Source organism: Callionymus lyra, chromosome 14 (assembly GCF_982586985.1).
Source record: "Callionymus lyra chromosome 14, fCalLyr1.hap1.1, whole genome shotgun sequence".
Taxonomy (NCBI): domain Eukaryota; kingdom Metazoa; phylum Chordata; class Actinopteri; order Syngnathiformes; family Callionymidae; genus Callionymus; species Callionymus lyra.
Genome location: NC_141831.1, coordinates 25,941,025 through 25,968,059, shown reverse-complemented (window position 1 = coordinate 25,968,059; position 27,035 = coordinate 25,941,025). Strand labels below are relative to the sequence as shown.

The 27,035-nt window shown below is 42.5% G+C and overlaps 1 protein-coding gene across 2 annotated transcripts in view; it reads right to left on the bottom strand.

The window, feature by feature from the left end:
* Positions 1-27,035, bottom strand: part of LOC148066847 (voltage-gated potassium channel subunit beta-2) — a 37,683-nt gene extending 10,648 nt beyond the window's left edge. Inside the window, exon 1 of one of the 2 annotated variants that reach the window (XM_087807707.1) lies at positions 26,538-27,035. In XM_087807707.1, the coding sequence (XP_087663833.1) occupies positions 26,538-26,833 (296 nt within the window). In that variant the 5' untranslated portion in view covers positions 26,834-27,035. Of the gene's footprint in view, positions 1-20,609; positions 21,619-26,537 lie in introns of those variants that run through there. The other variant, XM_087807706.1, reaches the window with a different exon arrangement.

Below are 27,035 nucleotides of genomic sequence, written 5' to 3'. Positions count from 1 at the left end.
AAGCAGGAGGGCGGAGTCTTGAAGAAGGAGGGCGGAGTCTTGAAGCAGAAGCGCGGAGTCTCGAAGCAGGAGCATGGAGTCTCGTAGCAGGAGGGCAGAGTCTCGATGAAGGGAGCAGGGACTACCGAGACCCGAAGCAGGAGCGCAGAGTCTCGAAGCAGGAGCATGGAGTCTCGTAGCAGGAGGGCAGAGTATCGAAGAAGGGAGCAGGGACTACCAAGACCCGAAACAGGAGGGCGGAGTCTTGAAGCAGGAGCGCGGAGTCTTGAAGCAGGAAGCGTGGAGTCTCGATGAAGGGAGCAGGGACTACCAGGACCCAAAGCAGGAGCGCGTAGTCTTGAAGCAGGAGCGCGGCTTCTCGAAGCAGGAGCGCGGAGTCTTGAAGCAGGAGCGCGGAGTCTCTAAGGAGGAGCGCGGAGTTCTCGAAGCAGGAAGCGTGGAGTCTTGAAGCAGGAGGGCAGAGTATCGAAGCAGGAAGCGTGGAGTCTCGAAGCAGGAGCGCGGAGTCTTGAAGCAGGAGCGCGGAGTCTTGAAGCAGGAAGCGTGGAGTCTTGAAGCAGGAGCGCGGAGACTCGAAGCAGGAGCGCGGAGTCTTGAAGCAGGAAGCGTGGAGTCTTGAAGCAGGAGCGTGGAGTCTTGAAGCAGGAGCGCGGAGTCTCGAAGCAGGAGCGCGGAGTCTTGAAGCAAGAAGTGTGGAGTCTTGAAGCAGGAAGCGTGGAGTCTTGAAGCAGGAGCGCGGAGTCTTGAAGCAGGAGGGCAGAGTATCGAAGCAGGAAGCTTGGACTTCGAAGCAGGAGCGCGGAGTATCGATGAAGGGAGCAGGGACTACCAAGACCCGAAGCAGGAGCGCGGAGTCTTGAAGCAGGAAGTGTGGAGTCTTGAAGCAGGAAGCGTGGAGTCTTGAAGCAGGAAGCGTGGAGTCTTGAAGCAGGAGCACGGAGTCTTGAAGCAGGAAGCGTGGAGTCTTGAAGCAGGAAGTGTGGAGTCTTGAAGCAGGAAGCGTGGAGTCTTGAAGCAGGAAGTGTGGAGTCTTGAAGCAGGAAGCGTGGAGTCTTGAAGCAGGAAGCATGGAGTCTTGAAGCAGGAGCACGGAGTCTTGAAGCAGGAAGCGTGGAGTCTTGAAGCAGGAAGTGTGGAGTCTTGAAGCAGGAGCACGGAGTCTTGAAGCAGGAAGCGTGGAGTCTTGAAGCAGGAAGTGTGGAGTCTTGAAGCAGGAAGTGTGGAGTCTTGAAGCAGGAAGCGTGGAGTCTTGAAGCAGGAAGCGTGGAGTCTTGAAGCAGGAAGCGTGGAGTCTTGAAGCAGGAGGGCAGAGTATCGAAGCAGGAAGCGTGGAGTCTTGAAGCAGGAGCGCGGAGTCTTGAAGCAGGAAGCGTGGAGTCTTGAAGCAGGAAGTGTGAAGTCTTGAAGCAGGAGCACGGAGTCTTGAAGTAGGAAGCGTGGAGTCTTGAAGCAGGAAGTGTGGAGTCTTGAAGCAGGAAGCGTGGAGTCTTGAAGCAGGAAGCGTGGAGTCTTGAAGCAGGAAGCGTGGAGTCTTGAAGCAGGAAGCATGGAGTCTTGAAGCAGGAAGCGTGGAGTCTTGAAGCAGGAGCCAGAGTCTTGAAGCAGGAAGTGTGGAGTCTTGAAGCAGGAAGTGTGGAGTCTTAAAGCAGGAAGTGTGGAGTCTTGAAGCAGGAAACGTGGAGTCTTGAAGCAGGAAGCGTGGAGTCTTGAAGCAGGAAGCGTGGAGTCTTGAAGCAGGAAGCGTGGAGTCTTGAAGCAGGAAGCGTGGAGTCTTGAAGCAGGAAGCGTGGAGTCTTGAAGCAGGAAGCGTGGAGTCTTGAAGCAGGAGCGCGGAGTCTTGAAGCAGGAAGTGTGGAGTCTTGAAGCAGGAAGTGTGGAGTCTTAAAGCAGGACGTGTGGAGTCTTGAAGCAGGAAGCGTGGAGTCTTGAAGCAGGAAGTGTGGAGTCTTGAAGCAGGAAGTGTGGAGTCTTGAAGCAGGAGCGCGGAGTCTTGAAGCAGGAAGCGTGGAGTCTTGAAGCAGGAAGTGTGGAGTCTCGAAGCAGGAGCGCGGAGTCTTGATGAAGGGAACAGGGACTGCCAAGACTCGAAGCAGGAGCGATGAGTGAGGTCTGTATTAAGGCCTTGACACATCGCGCTGACTGTCGAGCGTCGGGCTGTCCGGTGTAGTCTGACCCCGTCCCTCGAAAAAATGCCTCGCTTCACACCAAAGAGATTGTCGGCAAAAGTGTACGTTCTGCGCATGTGTGACAGCGGGTGATGCTGCAGAGTGTTGACGTCAGAGAGAAGTGGCAACTGGAAATGCTTTGAGACTCGTCGAGAACGGACGGTGTTTTCACCCGTCGAACGAAAGATAAAATAAAAACACCATGGATAACGACACTAAGCGACTGACTTTATCGGCCGTTGGTCTGGTTGTTGTGAGAGAAAGACGTTGCAGAAAAAACACATTAAGTGGCTGAAGTCCTGTATCTCACAGCAGCAGCCAGGGGGGCTTTTCCGTATGTGTCGAGATATAGCGAAATAATTGTGATTATCTAAAATGATCATTAAAGTCATGTCAACAAAATTGTGTATCATTATTAGCACAACATGACCATGAATCAGACACGGTGATAATGCATGTGAATAGGACAACAATTCAAGACATTGATGTAAATGAGTGAGTTCATGGAGCAGGAGGTGATGAGATGTGTTCCAATGTTATGATAATGTTCGCTGGATGCATGTGAAAGGACCAGATTACCATGTCTAGATCTGATTCATTCACATGATAATATTGGTGTGAAGTTTTTGATGAAAGTATGGTTTCATCCATGCCATCCCTGCTTATCTATTGTTTACAAAAGTCACTTCATTGACCTGCGCCCCATTGCGCCTGACTAAGCCTTCCAATTGAACGCGTGCACCTGCCTCTTTTGTCGTCCGACTAGGAACGACTAGGACATTGACTCCTGACTCGGGACGCCTGACGTCAAGGCCTTAAAGGACTGGCCAGGAGTAGTGGTTCAGGGTCTTCTTTTGTGAGAGAGAGAGAGAGAGAGAGGCCTGAGCTCCACTACGCCAATTTAGTGTGCATGGCGCACTATATTTCGCATACTAAGAATCGTGACGCACTTATGCACTAAAAATACTAAGTTTAAGTACGCAAGTATGCAATTTGAGACACAGCTCTGGTCTTAGAAATAATACAGGGTTAACCACGCTCGGCCAAAGACAATTTAACGTATCTTTAAATTTATTTTAAAACAGATTATTTGCCACTATATTTACCTACTTTTCCCGTTCACAGAAATGATCGTTTCCAGCACTTTAGTGATTAAAGTGGTAAAGAACTTAACGTGGATGTTAAACAAAAACTGATGTTTTAGTTTTTATTGTTTGGCAAAACAAAACACAATCGATTGTGTGTGTGTGTTTGTAAATTGAAATTTATAACCCACTTCAGTGAGAGAACACTAATGTGGCACGTACAATAAAACGATACAAGAAGTGTTGTTGCTGTGCAGTGGATGCTATTGTTCCACCCCCTCCCTGAACTCAACTCCTGCCTTCTCTGCATTGCTGCAGTCTGCTAAATTACTATAAGTGAGTCTGGAGGGGCTCACACTCCTTCCTTCTGCTCACCACTGTCTCACACACTCACTCATGAACGCAGACACTCAGCAGGATGATAGGGGTGTGTTGTTTTAAAAAAGAAGATAGGATCTATACTATGCTCAAACATCAGTGCGGCCCATCGCTGCTGTATGTGGCATCTCGCGCTTCAGGGGAATTGCAGGAGAACACAGATCTGCATACGCACATGCATGAGTGCATCTCTGAACAGAACACACGGAAGCACAGATGCTTCTTAGCCACATTGATCCTTCCATGGCTACTAGTCTCTTAATAATCTGTCGCCAGTAACAAGGTGATTAGCTGGGCTTAAACGCCACGTACAGTGTTAATTTGATGGTGAAAGGTGGTACACGGGTGCTCCGTCATGCAGCAACTTAACCTGCAACGCTTTTCCCCCAAGACAGCAGGAAGACATACAGTTGGTTAGGTGCAAATGATGGATTTTCTCTGCCTCAGTTGTCTTAAAATGCCATACACATGCTGAGCGGGCACTTCTCTAGAGGGAAGCACACCTAGATATTAATAACACTCTCGTCAGTGTGTGTTAGTCAGTGTGTGCAGGAATGCTTGCATTTTTTTTAACCGTGAAGGTTCCAGAGAATCAAATGTAAACACAGTCGCTCGGGCTGCGTGATACTGTTATGAAATAGCTTTATTTTTAGCTGGTCTTTTCCTATTAAACAACTCCAGAAGGTTGGTTTTTGGTTTTGGTTTAGCAACACGGTTTGTTCATGATTCTATAAAGTATTGTACCTTGTATCGGACGAGTACAGGGGTCTGATACGTGACTTTGTGGACTGGAGTGAGAGGAACTACTTTCAGCAGAACGCCTCAAAGACCAAGGAGCTGGTCTTGGACTTCGGGAGGTCCAGGAGAGGTGATGAGGTGGAGATAGTTGACAACTATAAGTAAGTAAGTAATTTTTATTTATAGAGCGCTTTTCCAGACCAGGGTCACAAAGTACTTGAACAATCAAAACAATATTCAATAAAGTATATACTTTAAAGGGCAAGATAAAACTTAGAACACAACAGGAGTTCCAGAAAATCAAAGAAAAGCCTGCACAAATAAAAACGTCTTAAGATGTTTCTTGAAGGAGTCAGTAGACTCCATCAAGCGCAAAGAGAGAGGAAGATCGTTCCAAAGCTTAGGAGCAACAGCCTGGAAGGATTTCTCTCCTCTGGTCCTGAACCGTGTTCGAGAACCATCAGTAGATTCTGATCCACAGACCTCAGAGCCTCGGTGTGTGGCTGGACAGTAAACTGGACTGGTCCTGCAACACTGACCATGTTTATAAGAAAGTTCAGAGTAGACTGTACTTTCTGAGGAGGCTCCGATCATTTAACATTTTCAAGAAGCTCCTCTGTATGTTCTACCAGTCTGTGGTGGCCAGGGTCCTGTTTTATGCTGTGGTGTGTTGGGGTGGAAATGTGTTTGTTCTTCTTCTTGCTTTTATGATGTGAACTGGAAAATCTTCCCAAGGGGATCTCCAGATGGATTAATAAAATCAATGAATGCCTTTGATCAACAGTGTTTGATGCTGTTTTGTTGGGTTCTATAGAGTCGTCAATGTTTCTAAGGCCGGGCCCTACAGTTCCACAACTTGTAATGGAAATGGACCATAAAGATCAAGACCATTGGTGCCGTTGGGAATGAAGATCAACCTGAAAATGTAGAGCTTTTTCTGTTTTTTTCCCCATGCCAAGAACTGGTTTCCCTTGAGTGGTAACTCTTATGATCAACTGGCATTAAAGACAAATTGCTGTATTCTGGATCAGGTTTATTAAATAGAGATTTGAGTAGCTGTTTACTACTAAAGTCACAGAGGTTGTCTTTTGATTTTATGTCTGTCAAATTGCTTAAATATTAGCTATTATAAGTGTTTATGCGCCAAATTAAACTAAATCTATGAGTTTAGTTCTTGAAGCTTGTTTTGCAGATATGAGTTTCCTACTGCACAAGTGCTAAGAGTTAACTCATTTTTGGCCTCTTTTCAGATGTCGTTCGAGTTGTCTAGAAAAAGAGAACCTTCAAGGAGTTACTGTCATTTGAAATCTCTGTCAGTGGTGACAGGATGAAGAGCTAGTCAACATTAGTTTGCCATCTCACATCAACACTGCATTCACTACAGTTGACGTGACAACATGTTAAGTGTTCCTTGCTACAAACACAAGCACCTTTTCACCAGTGAAAAGGTGAACCGAGGTCTCTAACATGAAACGAGAAAGTCATTGTTGTTGGACCTACAGCAAGAAAACGCTTTTTTACATTTGACTTTACACATTGACCTGGACGGAGAAGAATGTGTTCATCACTGATAATGCCACCTTAATCAACTTTCACCTGTTGGGATCAATATACAGTTAACAATATGCATCCAGCTAACTGAATTTGCAATGAAGTGAAAACTGAACCAGCAAAGAAAAAAAACATTTAGAATTAGCTTTGAGTGCCACGAGGGGAAAACTGTAGAAGCTTTCAGACTGCGGCTGAATCGATGTCTCCTCTATCCAAATGACCAGCTATTATCTCTAAAATCTAGACAGAGTTGTTCACCGACTGCTGTGACTCAATAAGCTCTTGAGAGTTCAGGCTTTTAAAATCTCTGGGTTGGGGAATTCTCTCGATGGCTTGTACTGATAGAAGTTAGAAGACTTTGAATTCACATTGTATCCTATACACACATATAACCTCCTTTCCTCTTGTCTTGTCCTCTTCATTATTAGGGGTTAGTTTTAATAATTTGTTTTTGAAACAGTGAACATCCCTGCTCACAGAAAATGAATTTACTCTAAGCTTTGTGGCCGGTGTGTAAAACAACATTTTATGTAGTTCATATCATTAAATATATTTAAATATATTAGCCTTCAACTTTGTCACATAAGCTTTATTGTTGATAACCAGCTGGTAAACAGCACATTCATCTCTTGTACCACAAATCCGATTTAAATTTTAAAATTCAAATGGGTTTGAATTTATGATTATTATTATATGAGGCTTCAATTGAAAAGAAGATAAAGAGTATTCAAATACAACCCTTTTGCACTGTGGGAGTGCCCCAGAAAAAATCCAATGCAAGCAATAGATCATCCAAACCTCAAACAAATCATAAGTAAGTAAGTAGTAGATATTTGTAAAGCGGCTTTCTATACCGGAGTCACAAAGCGCTTAAACAATGAAAACCAATACACTTTTAAAAATACCTTTAAATTAAAAAAACTCTAGAAGGCCAAGACACAAGAAAAACACAGGAGTCACATAAGATTAGGAAAAAGCCTGCACAAATAAAAAAGTATTAAGATGTTTCTTAAAGGAGTCAGTAGACTCAATCAAACGCAGAGAATAAGGTCTGAATCTAAACTATTAAAATAGTCGAAACGAGAAGACACAAACGCATGGATTATAATCTCCAGATTGTGCTGTGACACCATTTTCCCTAAATTTAGAGATTTTTCTCAGTTGAAGGAAACAGTTTTTGGTCAGTTTTTTGCAGTGTTCTACTAGAGACATGTCTCTGTCAAATACAACACCCAGGTTTCTCAGGCTCAGTTTGACAGACCTAATTCAGAGTTTAAGTCTTGTCCACATTTAGCTGCAAAGTGTTTTCACTGTTTGATTTCAAACAATTGACTAAGCTGTTCAGCCTCTGGGGCTCAGTTGGATCAAAAGAGCAGTAGAGCTGGATGTCATCAGCAAAAATGTGGTAAGAAACATCAGGCAATCTCTGAATGATTTTACCCAGGGGAATAAAGGAACAGAACAAAACAGAACCTTGAGGGACCCCACACAACAGATCAGCTGATTCAGACCTCATTTGATTGGCTGACACACTGGTACTGCGTCCAGAAAGGTATGACGAGAACCACTGTAACACAGACCCATACAGTCCAAATTCATCCCTCAGTCTTCTCAGCAGGATCTGGTGATCAACTATGTCAAAGCCTGAGGAAAGATCCAAGAGAACCATAACAGTGTATTTACCTGAATCAGCCGACATCATGATGTCATTGGACACTTTCAGTAAGGCCATCTCCATAGAGTAATGTTTACGGAAGACAGACATGCCAGAAGATCTTGGACAAGGTTCTAGAGACTCAAGAGCAGCTTTATTCGCCAGTACATATTCGTATACATACATGGAATTTTCCGTGGTTGTGGACGACTCCGGAATTGGTAACAAAATTAGAATAGGGATAAACAATAAGTACAAAATATACAAGAAAAGTAATAATAATAAACACAGAGCAAAAAACGTCAAACAGTGCAATAAATGGGAGTATAAATGGCATGGTGGGAATTAACTGTCCAAGAGAGAGATGGCGAAAGGGGGTAGAACGTGTTCTTGTGGCGGGTGGTTCTTGTCCGCAGGGCTCTGTAGCGCCTGCCTGAGGGGAGGGGGCAGAAGAGGGAGGATCCCGGGTGAGTCAGGTTCTTTGATGATGTTCCCTGCTCTCTTCCTGGTCCTGCACTCGAACAGTTCCTGGATGGAGGTCAGGGGGGCACCAAGTTCCGCTCTGCAGTCCGCTGAAGTCTCCTTCTGTCCTGCTGTGTGGCCTCCTCAGCTGGCGCAGCTAGTACATGCCTTTGCTGGGCCTTCTTCAGGATGCAGGGGGTTAGCCTCCCACTTCAGGTCCCGGGAGATGTTTGTTCCCAGGAACTCGAAGAAGTCCACGGATGCCACAGGGTGGCTGTGGATGGTGAAGGGGCATAGAGTTGAGAGGTGCCTTCTGAAGTCCACTGTCAACTCAGCGGTCTGGAGCTTGTTCAGATGTTCATGCTGCACCACCGAACCAGCCTCTCGACCTCAAGACGATATGCAGACTCATCGCCATGCCGGACCAGGCCTATGACAGTTGTGTCCTCTGCAAACTTCAGGAGTTTGATGGCAGGGTTTTTCTGAGATGCAGTCGTTGGTGTAGAGGGAGAAGAGTAGTGGTGACAGGACCCTTGGGGGTCCCTGTTGCTGATTAACAGTGTGGTGGAGAAGACCTCTCCCAGTCTCACCTGCTGGCTCCTACACGTCAGGAAGCTGGTGATCCACGGTCACTCTCAGCTGGGAAAGTTTGCGGGACAGGATGCCGGGTATGATGGTGTTGAACGCCGAGCTTAACTACACAATCAGGATCCTGGCGTAGTTCCCTGGGCTGTCTAGGTGCTGCAGGACGTGGTGCAGTGCGAGGTTAACTGTGTCATCCACTGAGCTCTTGGCATGAAAGCCGAACTGCAGGGGGTCCAGCAGGGTCCTGTTGCTGTCCTCAGGTGATTCAATTCTGAGATGTGACGGGGGATGGTGGTGGGGTAGTGTGGGATTTTTGAGGTTTGCTATTATCCGTTCCAAAGGTGTTGAGGTCTTTGGCAAGGTCTTTGTTGGCCTCAGCGTCCCGAAGTTGGTCAGGTCTCTGAGGCCTTTCCACACTAAAGAAGGGTCGTTGGATGCAAATTTGTTCTCCAACTTCTCAGAGTAGCTCCTCTTGGTTGCTCTGATCTCTCTGTTCAGTGTGTTGCTGACCTGCTTGCAGTGGTCCCAGTGCCCGCTTCTCCTTAATCCTGCAGAGCTGGCGCAACTTGGTGGTAAACCAAGGCTTGTTTTTATTATATGTTCTGTGGGTCTTGGTTGGTACACACATATCCTCGCAGAATTTGAAATAAGCTGTCACAGCGTCTGTCACGTCATCCAAGTTGTCGTTAGCAGCTTAAAAAACAATCCAGTCAGTGCAGGCAAAACATTCTTGAAGTTCCTGCTTTGCTTCGTTGGTCTACTTCTTCACTGTTTTCACTACAGATTTGGCCATTTCAAGCTTCTGCCTGTAGGACGGGATGAGGTGGACAAGGCAGTGGTCGGAATGTCCTAGAGCTGCACTTGGGACAGCGTGCTATGACCCTTTAACTGTGGTGTAGCAGTGGTCCAGTGTGTTTTTGTCTCTGGTGGGACAGCTGACATGTTGTTTGAACTTTGGCAGTTCACAGGTTAATCTCGCTCAGTTAAAGACTCCCATGACAATTAAGAATGAGTGCGGGTGTTTTCTTTCCACACTGAGTATTTGCTTCGCGAGAGTCTACAGCACGTTGTTCAAATTGGCTTGCGGGGGGATGTTAACAGCAGCCATTGTAAAAGACGCAAACTCCCGCGGCGAATAAAACGGCTTACAGTTTATGATCAGTGATTCCAGGTTCAAACTGCAGTGTTGTGTCAGAACTGTGACAGATATGCACCAAACCTCATTAATGTAGAAACCCATTCCGCCGCCCCTTGATTTTGCTGATTCCTTGATTTTCCGTGCTTCGATCTACCCGCGTGAGCGAGAAGCCGGGCAGATGGAGAGCAGATTCCGGGATCGCGTCACTGAGCCAGGTTTCAGTAAAGCACAGGGCAGCAGAGTGTAAAAAGTCTAAATAGTTTTTCCAAGGAGAAGGAGCAGTTTGTCAATTTTATTGGCCGGAGAGTGGACATTCGCCAGGTGAATGGATGGGAGCGGAGTCCGGAGCCCGCACTGACGATTGCCCCCTCTGCTTCGCCTCCATTTCCCATACAGAGCGGCTGCTCTACCTTCCAAAATCTCCAGAAAACCTTAAGGATTTGTGTAGAAAGTGGGTAAAACGCAGAGGGTGACTCACTGATTTCAACCAGTTTGTCTCTGCTGAAGTTGACAAGGTTTGCACGGCAAAAAGCAAAGAAAAAGCACAAAAGAAACCAAAATTCCTGCGGAGCATTGTGCCGAGGCTGCCATCTTTACGAGTAAGATGGAAGCCTGATATTCCTGAGGTCAGTCTGATCTAAGCCTAGCTTTTTGAGTAAAGGCTCTACAATGGCATGCTTAAATGCATTGGGAAAAACACCAGCAGAACGGGAGAGGTTTACCATTTGGGTAACGCAATCCACACCTTTCTTTGACTCGATTGACATTCATTTTAGAGGTAAAAAAAATGTTCCCTTAATAGTGAAACACGGTAAAAAAAAAAAATCGGACTGTTTCAATCCTTTGGTGTGTTATGCAAGTAGGTTCTGAAACACGACAGCCACGGTCTGACCCATTTAATTTATTGTCATCAAGGATTCAAATGCTAAATAGTATCAAATGATATGTAATAAATTTAGGGCAATGACTTAATGAACACAAATTAAAGATGTGCCATTCTAGTTTTAGTATCAATTGTCAATATTTAAAAAATATATCACCCCCAATGGAATGATGACGATACCAGCCAAATTAATATTCCAGCCGACTTTGGTTGGACATGTGAAGGTAATATTCAATCATACTCAGAGTAACTACTGCTGTTTCCAAAACCCTCAAAACCCTGATCAATATCTTGACCATTTATTCTGCTTAGATGTTCTTTTTAGTCCCTCAAGGGGCAGCAGTGAGTGATCCCTAAATAAGAAAAAAAAAAGCAGCAGTTGCACCAGAGGGCTGCAACACTGAACCAGAATCTGTCTACCGTGAGCTGCTCATCCGGGAATACTGAATCAGTGTAGCGTAAAGCAGCTGCAGTAGCTCTGTGCACGTCTGAGCTCCTCACCCGGCTACAGTGAGTCACTGTAGTGCACGGTAGCATCAGTAACGCTACAGAGGAAACTTATTTTGGGCCGCTTGCACGGGGGACTCACACAAACAAACAAAGACAAGTTACGATTGCCATTTGAAAGGGAGACGCAAATATATTTCTGGGGGAAATGTTCTTCAAAAAAGCTGTCTCTCCAGTTCAGATTTTTCCTAACTTACTAAGAAAGACCTTATAGCTCAAAACGTACGTGTTCTGCTGAAGTATACCTGGTTACCATAGCAACACTAAAACAAAAATAAAACTTAACAATGTAGAGCTTTATTAACTTGGATAAAATGGATGATTTACTGTCACAGAACAGAATAATGTCTGATTTACTGGTGTTCCTTTCCCTAACACACATAAAGGATGATGTTCATACACACTTTGGCTAAAATTGTAGGTTGTATGGGTTTTCTGATGACATTTAATATACACTTTTTTTTTAACTGATCTTCCCTCAAAGGTTTCAGATGCTTTCTGTTTATGCCATCCTAGCTTGTCTATAGAAGGGTGACCAAACTTTCCTATCTTGAAATGTACTTTTACAAGGAACTAGGATTCCCTCCACCCTGAACTTGATTCACATATAATGAACACAACTATTACCCTAAATGTACAGTAACACAACATACATTGAAAAAAAGGTTGTTGTCTTGATGGGTAGAAGTAAAGAAAATGTCACAAATTCTAGTTTACTTGTAGCTTTACTGTATCTAATCTCACTTGTGTTGATGGCTCCCTGTATAGTTGAGAAAAGAGTAAGACTAGGTTTCCAAACTGTTTCCAAGGCAAAGTAGTGTATGTACATTAACTGCGATATTGTTGTTGAACTCGCAGCAATACACGTGAAAACATAGTGTTTGGCTCCCCATTTGTTTTACAAACCCAGGTAAAGTATCCTGTTTATGTACGGGTTTCTAGCCCGTTGGTGTAATGCAGTTTGGTGGTCAAGTACCAGTTCACGGACCATCCATCCTGAGCTATGTATTATGGAACATTACGAAAAATGTCATGACTGATTAAAGTTTTGGAGGGTTTTTATGGAACTAAGTATTATATTCGACCCCCTCTGGTCTGAGAGAAAAGTGGGGGGGTTATAGCTGACATTTGATGAAGTTACCAGCTCCATCTATGTGGCTTGCATTGTAAAAATATACAGAAAAAAAGGGATAATTTGAGAGATTTTTTACTTCATGTGAGTTGAGCATGATGAAACAAAACGTGATGATGATCGAGAGATTTGCAGCTCAACTGAAATTAACTCTTTATAGATGAGTCTTGATGAGAGTCTGATGGATTCTAAAGCAGAAATTTACTACATCCTCAAAACATTTGTAATCGTTATAAATTATTGTAATGGAATATTAAAAACATATGCTGCTTTTTTTTAAGTTATTACTCTAAAAAAGTACCGTCTGAAATTACATTACGAGAGTGAAGCATATTGTAATGTAATGACGGGCTTCACTCCTGCTTCAGAAAGCTGTAATCACGCCCTGCTTTGTTTATACAATGAGTTCCCTGGACGTGAAGACCCAGGGATTGATGAAGCACAGTTATAAACCTTGATGCTTGACCAACCAGAGCAGAGTGGTAGTCACTGGGTAAAAGAGTTTTGTACAAACAGACGTCTACATTCAAATAAGATTCAATTTAAGAGACACTTAAATCAACACATTAGTTGACCTTTAACAAATCACACATTCTCTTACATAACTTGTCTCAGTGAATATTTCATAATCTTGATTAAATCAAACATGTCAGATTCAGCAGTGTGAAGTCATGAGAGTCAACTGAACTCCACTGTATATTATTCATTTTTAGAACATCTAGATATGATATTTCCAGTCGAATTACGAGGCATTTTGCAAAGTCGAGTGGTTTTAGGCAGTTCATAATCCAGAACTTCCGCTTGAAAATGAGTGCGTAACGGCTGTGCTTGGTGAACGTCTTCACCATTTGCGTAACTTGAACCCTGGAAGTCCCGATCAAGCATCATAGAAGAAGCCAAAATCAGTGTGTTCTATATTTTCTACGTTTTATATATTACTTCTCAAGATGAAGAAGATGGAAATTAAATTATTCAATATGGACTTACTGTATATTTTAGAGGTTTTGGGATTCAATTGAAGTAATGGTGTGGTGGTCAAACATAGGTCGCAGGACTTTACCTTTTAGCAGCAGAAACGTTTATTTGACCAAAGAGATAAATGAGCGTGGAAGGACCGACCTCTGTTTAAGTGTTTTAGTGAAGACATGGAAATAAAAGCTAAAATCAGAACATCAGTGTGAAGGTACATCAGTGTGAAGGTACATCAGTGTGGAGGTACATCAGTGTGGAGGTAAATCAGTGTGGAGGTACATCAGTCTGGAGGTTTATCAGTGTGTAGGTACATCAGTGTGTAGGTACATCAGTGTGGAGGTACATCAGTGTGGAGGTACATCAGTGTGGAGGTACATCAGTGTGTAGGTACATCAGTGTGGAGGTACATCAGTGTGGAGGTACATCAGTGTGTAGGTACATCAGTGTGGAGGTACATCAGTGTGGAGGTACATCAGTGTGGAGGTTCATCAGTGTGGAGGTACATCAGTGTGGAGGTACATCAGTCTGGAGGTTTATCAGTGTGTAGGTACATCAGTGTGTAGGTACATCAGTGTGGAGGTACATCAGTGTGGAGGTACATCAGTGTGTAGGTACATCAGTGTGTAGGTACATCAGTGTGGAGGTACATCAGTGTGGAGGTACATCAGTGTGTAGGTACATCAGTGTGGAGGTACATCAGTGTGGAGGTACATCAGTGTGGAGGTACATCAGTGTGGAGGTACATCAGTGTGGAGGTACATCAGTGTGGAGGTTCATCAGTGTGGAGGTACATCAGTGTGTAGGTACATCAGTCTGGAGGTTCATCAGTGTGTAGGTACATCAGTGTGGAGGTACATCAGTGTGGAGGTACATCAGTGTAGAGGTACATCAGTGTGGAGGTACATCAGTCTGGAGGTTCATCAGTGTGGAGGTACAGTACATCAGTGTGGAGGTACAGTGTGACGGTACATCAGTGTGGAGGTACATCAGTGTGGAGGTACATCAGTGAGGAGGTACATCAGTGTGGAGGTACATTAGTGTGTAGGTACATCAGTGTGTAGGTACATCAGTGTGGAGGTACATCAGTGTGGAGGTACATCAGTGTGGAGGTACATCAGTGTGGAGGTACATCAGTGTGGAGGTACATCAGTGTGTAGGAACATCAGTGTGTAGGTACATCAGTGTGGAGGTACATCAGTGTGTAGGAACATCAGTGTGTAGGAACATCAGTGTGTAGGTACATCAGTGTGTAGGTACATCAGTGTGGAGGTACATCAGTGTGTAGGTACATCAGTATGGAGGTACATAAGTGTGGAGGTACATCAGTGTGTAGGAACATCAGTGTGTAGGTACATCAGTGTGGAGGTACATCAGTGTGGAGGTACATCAGTCTGGAGGTTCATCAGTGTGGAGGTACAGTACATCAGTGTGGAGGTACGTCAGTGTGGAGGTACATCAGTGTGGAGGTACATCAGTCTGGAGGTTCATCAGTGTGGAGGTACAGTACATCAGTGTGGAGGTACAGTGTGGAGGTACATCAGTGTGGAGGTACATCAGTGTGGAGGTACATCAGTGTGTAGGAACATCAGTGTGTAGGTACATCAGTGTGGAGGTACATCAGTGTGTAGGTACATCAGTGTGTAGGTACATCAGTGTGGAGGTACATCAGTGTGGAGGTACATCAGTGTGGAGGTACATCAGTGTGTAGGTACATCAGTGTGGAGGTACATCAGTGTGTAGGTACATCAGTGTGGAGGTACATCAGTGTGGAGGTACATCAGTGTGGAGGTACATCAGTGTGTAGGAACATCAGTGTGTAGGTACATCAGTGTGGAGGTACATCAGTGTGTAGGTACATCAGTGTGGAGGTACATCAGTGTGTAGGTACATCAGTGTGGAGGTACATCAGTGTGTAGGTACATCAGTGTGGAGGTACATCAGTGTGGAGGTACATCAGTGTGTAGGAACATCAGTGTGTAGGTACATCAGTGTGGAGGTACATCAGTGTGTAGGTACATCAGTGTGGAGGTACATCAGTGTGGAGGTACATCAGTGTGGAGGTACATCAGTGTGTAGGTACATCAGTGTTGAGGTACATCAGTGTGGAGGTACATCAGTGTGTAGGAACATCAGTGTGTAGGTACATCAGTGTGGAGGTACATCAGTGTGGAGGTACATCAGTGTGGAGGTACATCAGTGTGGAGGTACATCAGTGTGGAGGTACATCAGTGTGGAGGTACATCAGTGTGTAGGTACATCAGTGTGTAGGAACATCAGTGTGTAGGTACATCAGTGTGGAGGTACATCAGTGTGTAGGTACATCAGTGTGTAGGTACATCAGTGTGGAGGTACATCAGTGTGTAGGTACATCAGTGTGTAGGTACATCAGTGTGGAGGTACATCAGTGTGGAGGTACATCAGTGTGGAGGTACATCAGTGTGTAGGTACATCAGTGTGTAGGTACATCAGTGTGGAGGTACATCAGTGTGGAGGTACATCAGTGTGTAGGAACATCAGTGTGTAGGTACATCAGTGTGGAGGTACATCAGTGTGTAGGTACATCAGTGTGTAGGTACATCAGTGTGGAGGTACATCAGTGTGGAGGTACATCAGTGTGGAGGTACATCAGTGTGTAGGTACATCAGTGTGTAGGTACATCAGTGTGGAGGTACATCAGTGTGGAGGTACATCAGTGTGGAGGTACATCAGTGTGGAGGTACATCAGTGTGTAGGTACATCAGTGTGGAGGTACATCAGTGTGTAGGTACATCAGTGTGGAGGTACATCAGTGTGGAGGTACATCAGTGTGGAGGTACATCAGTGTGTAGGAACATCAGTGTGTAGGTACATCAGTGTGGAGGTACATCAGTGTGTAGGTACATCAGTGTGTAGGAACATCAGTGTGTAGGTACATCAGTGTGGAGGTACATCAGTGTGTAGGTACATCAGTGTGGAGGTACATCAGTGTGTAGGTACATCAGTGTGGAGGTACATCAGTGTGTAGGTACATCAGTGTGGAGGTACATCAGTGTGTAGGTACATCAGTGTGGAGGTACATCAGTGTGGAGGTACATCAGTGTGGAGGTACATCAGTGTGTAGGTACATCAGTGTGGAGGTACATCATTGTGGAGGTACATCAGTGTGTAGGAACATCAATGTGTAGGTACATCAGTGTGGAGGTACATCAGTGTGGAGGTACATCAGTGTGGAGGTACATCAGTGTGGAGGTACATCAGTGTGTAGGAACATCAGTGTGTAGGTACATCAGTGTGGAGGTACATCAGTGTGTAGGTACATCAGTGTGTAGGTACATCAGTGTGGAGGTACATCAGTGTGGAGGTACATCAGTGTGGAGGTACATCAGTGTGGAGGTACATCAGTGTGGAGGTACATCAGTGTGGAGGTACATCAGTGTGGAGGTACATCAGTGTGTAGGTACATCAGTGTGGAGGTACATCAGTGTGGAGGTACATCAGTGTGTAGGTACATCAGTGTGGAGGTACATCAGTGTGGAGGTACATCAGTGTGGAGGTACATCAGTGTGTAGGAACATCAGTGTGTAGGTACATCAGTGTGGAGGTACATCAGTGTGTAGGTACATCAGTGTGGAGGTACATCAGTGTGTAGGTACATCAGTGTGGAGGTACATCAGTGTGTAGGTACATCAGTGTGGAGGTACATCAGTGTGGAGGTACATCAGTGTGTAGGAACATCAGTGTGTAGGTACATCAGTGTGGAGGTACATCAGTGTGGAGGTACATCAGTGTGGAGGTACATCAGTGTGGAGGTACATCAGTGTGTAGGTACATCAGTGTGGAGGTACATCAGTGTGGAGGTACATCAGTGTGTAGGAACATCAGTGTGTAGGTACATCAGTGTGGAGGTACATCAGTGTGGAGGTACATCAGTGTGTAGGTACATCAGTGTGGAGGTACATCAGTGTGTAGGAACATCAGTGTGTAGGTACATCAGTGTGGAGGTACATCAGTGTGTAGGTACATCAGTGTGGAGGTACATCAGTGTGTAGGTACATCAGTGTGGAGGTACATCAGTGTGGAGGTACATCAGTGTGTAGGAACATCAGTGTGTAGGTACATCAGTGTGGAGGTACATCAGTGTGTAGGTACATCAGTGTGGAGGTACATCAGTGTGTAGGTACATCAGTGTGGAGGTACATCAGTGTGTAGGTACATCAGTGTGGAGGTACATCAGTGTGGAGGTACATCAGTGTGTAGGAACATCAGTGTGTAGGTACATCAGTGTGGAGGTACATCAGTGTGGAGGTACATCAGTGTGGAGGTACATCAGTGTGGAGGTACATCAGTGTGTAGGTACATCAGTGTGGAGGTACATCAGTGTGGAGGTACATCAGTGTGTAGGAACATCAGTGTGTAGGAACATCAGTGTGGAGGTACATCAGTGTGGAGGTACATCAGTGTGGAGGTACATCAGTGTGTAGGTACATCAGTGTGTAGGTACATCAGTGTGGAGGTACATCAGTGTGGAGGTACATCAGTGTGGAGGTACATCAGTGTGGAGGTACATCAGTGTGGAGGTACATCAGTGTGGAGGTACACGATTTAATGTAAACACGATGCCCTCTGTTTTGTAAGCTGCCTGTCTGCAAATACAGTGGCTTTGAGTGGTAAGCGACAGCCATGCAAGATGATTAGAAAGTAAGACAGACAAAAGCTAAAGGCAAAGCCTGCGGTGTTGCCACTGGCAACTGGATCCGTATAGATGTATTGTGCTGCTGCTGCAATCGCTGCTACTGACACTTTTCTTTCTGTGACTGCATTCCAATCAGAACGTGTACAAACTGGCAAATCTGGGTTTGGTCTCCAGTCTCATTCTCTTTTTACACATGCAATTAATGAAAGAACTGAATAGCCGGTGATCCAGATAAAAGTGTGATGGACACGTGAGTTGTGTGCCATCACTAGGGGACTCTCTGAGAAAGCTTACATTGTTCAGGTCTTGTGGTGGCTAGAAGTTGATATAGTATGATATTAGATTATATACATTTATATAGTTGGTCATAGGTCATATTAGATCAAATAAATGTATATAAATTATACTACGTTACATAAAATGACATTAGTTGATATAGGTGTTATATATATAATATTATATTATATTATTGTATATATTATATGATATTAGATGATACAAATTAAGATTGATCTTATTAGATGATAAAAGTATTTATAGATGATAGTACACAATATTATATCATATAAGATTATATAGGTGATGATAATGATAATAGATTGTATTATATGATGATGAAGTTTTTATAGTTGCTAATATATGATATAAATGGATATTGATAATATATGATAAAATATACTTCATATTAGATTATATACATTTCATTTGATAATATAGCTGATATCAACAATAAAATAATTATTGAAATTATATCAGATTAGATTACATACGTCATATAACATATTATATTAATTATTAAGATGATATTGGAGTATGTAGAACAGGGGCAGTGTTTGTTTTTTGTCTCAATCAATCAAATGGAAACATTTTCACAAATCAGGTGTTATAGGAGTGTGATCAGTTATTCGTCAGTCTGGTGTTTCAGCTGAAACCTCATCGATTTAACTGTGCATGCTTGATTGTTTGAAACAAAACCGAAACAAAAAATATGAATTATATTTAATTGTATGAATTATATTATCAAATTAGATATACATTATATTATTATACTATATACATTGTATTTGATTATATGAATGAATTGAAAGATATTATAGTATGTAGATGATAAAACATTATATCATATTATTTTAATTGATATAAATGATATTAGATGATAAGAATGGTATTAAATTACATTATGTTACATACATTTATTCCATTATATGAATGATTTAGATCAGACCTGGGCAAATTGCGGCCCGGGGGCCACATGCGGCCCTTTGACTTTATTTATGCGGCCCTGGTAGTGTCAAAGTATGATCTTGTATAAATGGTTCTAATGCATTAGCAGATGTATTTTGTATTTATTATTAATTTACATTTTTACATAACACTTCCCTCCTTTTTGTGTGTATTTTTTTATGTATATATTATTCCCTCAAAATATTTCTTTTTAAGTTAGTTAAAAAAATGTTTTGAAAAAAACTCATATATAAAGCATAAAATTGCAGCTTATTTATCATAATAAAAGTCACGGCCTATTGACGCAAGTCCTTTTATTATTAGGGATTTTTTCGTCTTTCTTTTTGCTTGACGGCCCCTAACAAAATTCACAGAATTGAATGTGGTCCTTGAAGAATTTTAATTGCCCACCCCTGATTTAAATGGTATTAGAGTATCTAGATTATAATAATTTTATTAAATGATATTACATGATATTTATGATCTTAGATGGTTCTATAAATTTCGTCGATTATAATAATTATATAAGATGATATGATTGGAATTAAATTATGTTAAATACATTATATTAGTTTATAATAAGGATTTATATGTATTAAGAGTATGTTTGTTATTTTCAAATGAAAGTAGATTCATATTCAGGTGACCTAGAAATATGCCAATGTTAAGGAGGAGATAAGAAATGAGATGATGGACGTCAACAGTAATAAAGCAGCATGAGACACATTACTAATGATTACTATAACACAACACGATGTGACATACCAGGACAGTTAACACTGCAACATGACCTAACACAACACAGTGAAACAAACAGCAAGATGAAAACAACCGCTCACTCCATGCTAGCACAAACAGGTTGATCAGTCACACGTTGCGACTCAATCCATTTGATTGGTGCCAAGTGTTGTCGTTGTAACCCTTGTTGGGTTTATTGTACCAGACTGGTCCCACCTTACAGCAGCTGGAACTGCGACTGACTAGACAAGCTAGTAAATATGGCATGACGTTTAGACTGAGATCAATACAGACCAGAACATCAACCCTTTCTTTCAATCTTCTGCACGGATCATGAATATTATATATTTAATTTAAATGTATATTGTTTTCTTTTATTTTGATTCATAGTGTATATGTAATTGTATGTGGCCGAGAGAAAACAATCCTGGGTTGTGTTTACAACACCGTCAATAAATGTTTTCTGATTGTGATTCTCAAATTCAATTCACTATGTAAGAAACAATCATTTTAACCATTTCCTTCCACAACAGGGTGGTTGGTTGGTTCCTAGTCTTGGCTCCCGTAAGGGTTTGGGCAATATTTAATATCACTTGAAGGAAATAGTGTCTTTGTAAAAGCCTGAACATGTTTGTGTTACTGGCATATTTGATTGTTTGTGAAATTCTGATCATCAGGAATGTCGCCCCCTGCTGGAACCACAGCAGTGATACACCTGCACTCACCTGTACTTCATACTGGTGTGGCGCCCGATGGCCTCCTTCATGTGGGCGTGGCCCTGAGGGGTCTGGCGGGAGCCCTCTCTGGTCTTGACAGATCCTTGGGAGATATAGTTCCCATTGCTGCCCTGTCCACTTCCACCTCCTCCTCCTCCTCCTCCACCTCCTCCACCACCACCACTGCCACCTCCACCGCCCCCTCCACCACTGCTGCCGCCCCCTACTCCGCCGCTGCTGCCCCCTGGCGGCGGGGCAGTGCGCAGACCGCAGAGTCTGTCCTCACTGCGACTCTTGAGGTTGTGCTCGGTGCAGGCGAAAGACACCTGCATCCTTGGACCTGTTGTTCTAGCGCTACAAAAATTGTAAAAATTGTGTTTTTTTGGCGAGTGCTTACAGCCACACGGGGCCCCCGGGGTGCTCTCCAAAAATCATCAGGTGGCTCCTCAGCACTCCTCAGACAGATCTTGGGAGGTGGCGGGTCCTGGGTGACCCACTAGATTCGAGAGAGTCCAGCAGGCCTGTCCACCAGGCAAGCCCGGGCTGTGTACAGGGAGGTGGTGTCTCAAGCCCAGAGTCTGGAGCCGGTGGGCTCAGGTGGGTCCTGCAGCGGCGATGACACGTCCACGTCCACGGGCATCCTCGCACCTCACGCCCGCAGCGAGCATCTTCTCTCCTCTTTTGTCGCAAGGCGCGTCAGAACAGAAAAAATGGAGGAGTCGTCCATCCCCGAGGAAAAGGGGAAGCCAGGGAGGAGAGGAGGGTTGCGGGTGCAAACACCGAGCTCCGCACAGCAGCAGACTGGACGCGAGGGAAGCAAACGAGCCGGTTTTTGTTACCTTCAGCATGTGGATCCGTGGACATGCCGGCAGATCATGATCTCTCCACTGATCCTAGGAGTCCTCGGTGGAAACACTCGCTTCTCTCACCAACGTTTCATTCTCGCTTTTGCTTTTTCCATCTTTGCCAGCTGATCCTAAATGTTCACGACGCGCAGAGATGTGAGGCGTCTCTCTCCTCCCTCTCTCTCCTCCCTCTCCTCCCTCTCTCTCTTTCTCCCTCCCTCTCCTCTTTCTCACTCTCTCCCCCGTCCTCCCTTTCTCCACACTTCTCTCTGCATGACTGACAGAACGTTTGTCTTCTGCTGGATCTACACTTCTTCAACATCCACCTTTCTAACTGTAAATGTCTTATTCTGAGCTTTAATATTGTCTTATATAACACACACACGCCTATAAACACACACACACACACACACGCCTATAAACACCCCCACACACACACATATATATATATATATATATATATATATATATATAAAGATGTATGTATGTATGTCTGCAAAAGTGTCAGATAATAATAGAGTTGAATGATAATGTCGTGTACATACATACACATATATATTCTAAATGTATATAATTTATATATATATATATCAAACAAGGAACTGATTCTGGGGATCTCCTGAAAAAACATCTGGATGGTACATTCTAATGGTACACTCATTTGAAGGTTTGTGACGTCGCAGCATATTATTAATTATATTACGTATATAATAAGATATATTAATAATAAAATATTTAAATAATAGAAATCTAACTGCTATATTGCTCAGGCTATATTGTGTTTAGCATGAAAGGATCTCTACTGCCAGCTGCTATTGTATTGAAATGCAAAACTTTGTATAAAATGTGTTGAATTATGAAGATAAAATAAATGTAGGCTCTTTGGGTGGAAATGAGAGACTTGGTACTCTGTATGCTCATGACTTGTAAATAATAAATACATGAAATTACATTTGTATTAAAATAGAATTTTAACCTTTTTTTACTCTTATGGTATTTTCAGAGATAGTTTAAAATATAAAGACATTGAACGTGGATAATAATAACAACGTTTATTTTCACTTAACCTCCTCACTGTGCTGATGGACGTTCAGCCTCACAATCATTATTTGTTCATGGATAAACAAATGTAGTCAATTCAAATCACAAAGACAGCCAACATAAACATAGTCGATATAAAATAAATGACATCGTCAAACAAGACAATAGACTCAACCGTCTTCATTTAAACTAGGAAATAATTCAAACATGTTGTGTTATTGATTATTATTGGTTATTTAGATTTTCAGAATACGTTTTATCTTATCAACATTATTCGACACCTTTCTTGGCATATGAAATATGTTTGACGACACAAAGATCAAGTTGTACATGTTCTATACAGAGTGCATGTACAAGCAAAAAAACTTTTTTTTTTACCAATTATTTAGTCAGTTTATTGTAACGTGACAAAAATGAGTTCAAACCCGTTCTTCATCTGGGTAAACGACACATTATTCCATTGCACTAACACTCCTTGTTAAACAGGTTTGACTGTACCGTTGGGATGTCTAAAGATACGAGTACATCAGACAAGTGAGCCAGGACCAGACATGACTTCCAAGTCGCAGCACATCAAAGCAAACATCACGTCAAATACAGTCACTTTGCAGCGTTTATCAGCGAATGCTCCCACATTGAGGAAAGCAGCTGCTCTCCCTGCAGCTCTGCACAACATCAGACTGATGGACAGCAGAACCACGTAAAAATGTGTATCTTCCTGTATGTTTGGTTATGTTTTCAACAGACCATATGATCCCAATAGATCCCAATGATCCGACCAGAGGAGAGAAATCTTTTCAGGCTGTTGCAAGCTTTGGAACAATCTTCCTCTCTCTTTGCGCTTGATGGAGTCTACTGACTCCTTTAAGAAACATCTGAAGACGTTTCTATTTGTTCAGGCTTTTCCTTGATTTTCTGGAACTCCTGTGTTGTTCTCAGTATTATCTTGATCTTTAAAGTATATACTTTTTTGAATATTGTTTTGATTGTTTAAGCGCTTTGTGACCCTGGTCTAGAAAAGCGCTATATAAATAAATATCACTTACTTACTTACTTACTTACTTACCCTCGAACCAGATGTTGGTCAGTGACAGTGAACGTGTTACGAAATGATGAATGATTGTTCCTAATGGGCTCATTTGCATGAGAAGATAAGACCAACCAACCTTCCAAACTATAATGTTCCCTGTGTTCTGACGCATTCTGAAGCTTCTCTGTTTCTCTGTTTCCATACAGCAACACACATCATTGTTTCTCCTGCCACCTGTTCTCAGTACTTCATCTGGACCCAACAACTGATGAAGTTGATTCTGTTGCTCAATAATCGCCTCTTTGACCTCAAAGCCTAGTAAATGCTTCAATAAAATCATAAAAGTTATCGTTGTTTCATAGTGACGGCTGCTAACAGACAAACAATCCAGCACCAAATCTAACTTCAGCCAATGTTATCATGAGGAGAGTAAACCTCCTCTAAGTTATGAGCAGACTCCGAACATTCATTAACACCCTCAGCTCTGTCCTTGAGCCGAAATAGAATCTGGAGCAACTTTCTTCTCCCGTATTGATTGATGCGTGAATTGAATACAGCGGGTCGGTAACCTGAGTACCTGGAGGAGATCAAGCTTCCAGGAGGTGGAGATAAGACGCAATTAAAGACATTGGTGCTAGATAAAGATCGAACACATACTTTACTATTAAAACACAATTATATTTGCTTGTAATATACATTTAAACAAATATTTGTGAGACAAAAGTATTGAAAAATAATACATTTCTATAATAATAATTATATATATAATTATATAAAAACATAATTATGGCAATAAATGATTTGTTTACCACATTTATGTTTCCTCTCTTTTCTCTCCACAACAAGAGTGTGGATGTCGACACTGTCATTATCACTTTTGATCTCCAGGGAGGTTGAGCCTGTTGCACAAATACACACTTTAACCAGGCCAACAGCACGTGAGCACACACACACACACACACACACACTCATGTATCACACAATTTCTAAGTGCAAAAATACAATCGCACGACACTGGCGATGATGAGAGATGAGCTGGTAGATTCATCTTCTACTCATCATCAACTCACTTTATCCACTAATAAAAAAGTGTAATTGACTCATCATGCATCATTTGATCCGATCATCTGTCTGCATCTTGGAGATTCTTCCACCAGTGGCAGCTGGTCTTAACTCAGACAATATTAATTTCATGTAGAAATCAATGTTTTGACCACTATTGATGAATAATAATGAATGTAAATGATGCCCCTTGTTTGGATAGAAGGTGCAGACACATTTGATTTTTACTGTGATTTACATTATAGAGAATAAACCAAATTATTAAAAAAAAACTTTTAACAACATGTCCTGTGTAGCAGCCCATCAGAGTCACATTCGACCCACTTATCACAAACAGACAACAGAGATAAAGAAAGACACAGCCTAGTCGGCGGCGCCGCAGCGCCCCCTATGGGCCAACTGCCACTGGTTTCCACCTAGAGGTAGATTTTTACCTTAGAAAACAAAACGCATCATCTTGTATTCATGTTAAGAGAGGAATATTTGTTCTGAATGTGCGGTTGTCCATCACGGTGTATTCTTCAGACAGAAGACATGTTGGATAAGTTACATAGTATACATGAAATAAGTTAAACGCAGGGTTCCAACTCCCTTCCTCCAGAAGAAGAAACAAATGTTTTACCAGATGAACATTATGGGCTGTGATTGATTTCAAAGATTGATGTCAAATTCAACCTTTCAATTTATAAATCATTGAATTCAATTAAACAGTTAAAACAAATTGAAGGCTTAAAAAAAAGTATTTGGAAAAAAATTGATTCCATAGAACTAAGATAGCTTGTTGAGATTCAATAATAGTAATAATAATAATAATAATTCAAACCCATTTTTTTTTATACAGAGGCGCCTTTCTCTGCACCTTCTCAAGGAAGCCAAACATGAAATTATGAAAAAGAAAACTGTGTTCTGTAACCCTCCCTTCAGATGGTGTCAAATTAAACTCATTGTTATGACATTATACACAAATAAAAATGGTCGAATAAAGTACATTAAATTAAATAAAGAAGATGGGTGTTAATGAGCCCTTCAAGAGGAGGACTGTAAGTGAATGTAAAATTAGACGTGGCTATGATTACCATCTGTCTGAAAATAGATCCCTGTCATCCCAAAATAGCGTAATAAAGCTCAATGTTTAAATGGTCATTGAATGAATGATGTAAATAATGACTTTGTTAATAACCGTAACACATTAATCATTATCATTACATTACAATCATTACAATCTAATTAACAGATTTTCATCGCTTCTCACAGACTGTCAAAGACTGGCTTTTAGACCACCAGTCAGATGACCTTATTAGATTGTACTGTGTTTTTGTATATTATTGTGTTTTTGCTTTATTTGTATATTGATGTATTTTGTAAACTTTCTGAATCTTTTCTGAGGACTACAGATGGAAATTAGCATTGTGCTAAATCTGGTGCAGCCATCTTTTTAATGTAACTGCACATTGTCCTTTTAAATAAACTGAAAATTACTGTGAAATGAAAAGCCGCTTAACTCGTTCATTTACACGCGGTCATTCAGCTGACTTCACACTAACTGTTTTTGCACCTCTCTGTCACACATCAATGATGCATTCAGTGACCATGGGATTACGATGTAGCGTTCAAGCACCTATGACATTTTAAAACTAAAGGCAAAACACACTATAACTGAACACTGAAACACAAAAAGTAACACACAGAAAACAAAAACTTTTAAAAGTAAGAGTACCTTTAAAACAAGTGTCTAGCAACTAATTATTATGTATACTATTTTAAAGTAACTTATTATTCGAGTGATTCTTAACATTCGAGTGTGTTATATATCTTTCCAAATTCATATATATAAATATATATATAAATTCAGTTCTCTGTCACTATTTACGACTGTTTTACTTCCTAAAGTTAAGAATCTTCTTTTCCCCTGAAGTTTAGACCCATTTTGATGTGCGGCTCGTTGGTCCTGTTGCTCACCTGTACACCATAGCGGTTCTCTCAGAGTCACAGTCAGCCAGTGAGAGTCCACACTCCCTCAGGTAGAGCTCCAGCCTCCTCCGCTCCACCAGCCTGTGTGCCGCCTCCAGGATTTGAGAGGCCAGAGCTTCCGACTCGGTCCTCTGCTCCGGGGTCTTGCTGCTCCGTGATCCAGCTTTGGCCACAATACTCCCCGATGAGGCAGACGCTTTGGGCTTCTTGCTGATGCCATAGAGGTCTTCGACAGAGTACTTGCCCCCCTTGCCTCCTCCAGTGGCACCTCGACTGGCGAACATCGTGGTCTTCGGTCTTCAACTGACTTACGAAAGCTCAGCGGTGCTTCTGCCGCTGACACAGTCGGCTCAAGCTATTCTCACAAAGATTCCTGGAGCTGTGAAAGAGCTGTCAAAGCACTTTCAAAATGTTCCGGGGAAAAAAAAAGCACTGTTTGAAGTGTGGAACCAAAATAAAACAAAGCAAATCAGACTGTCCTGTCAC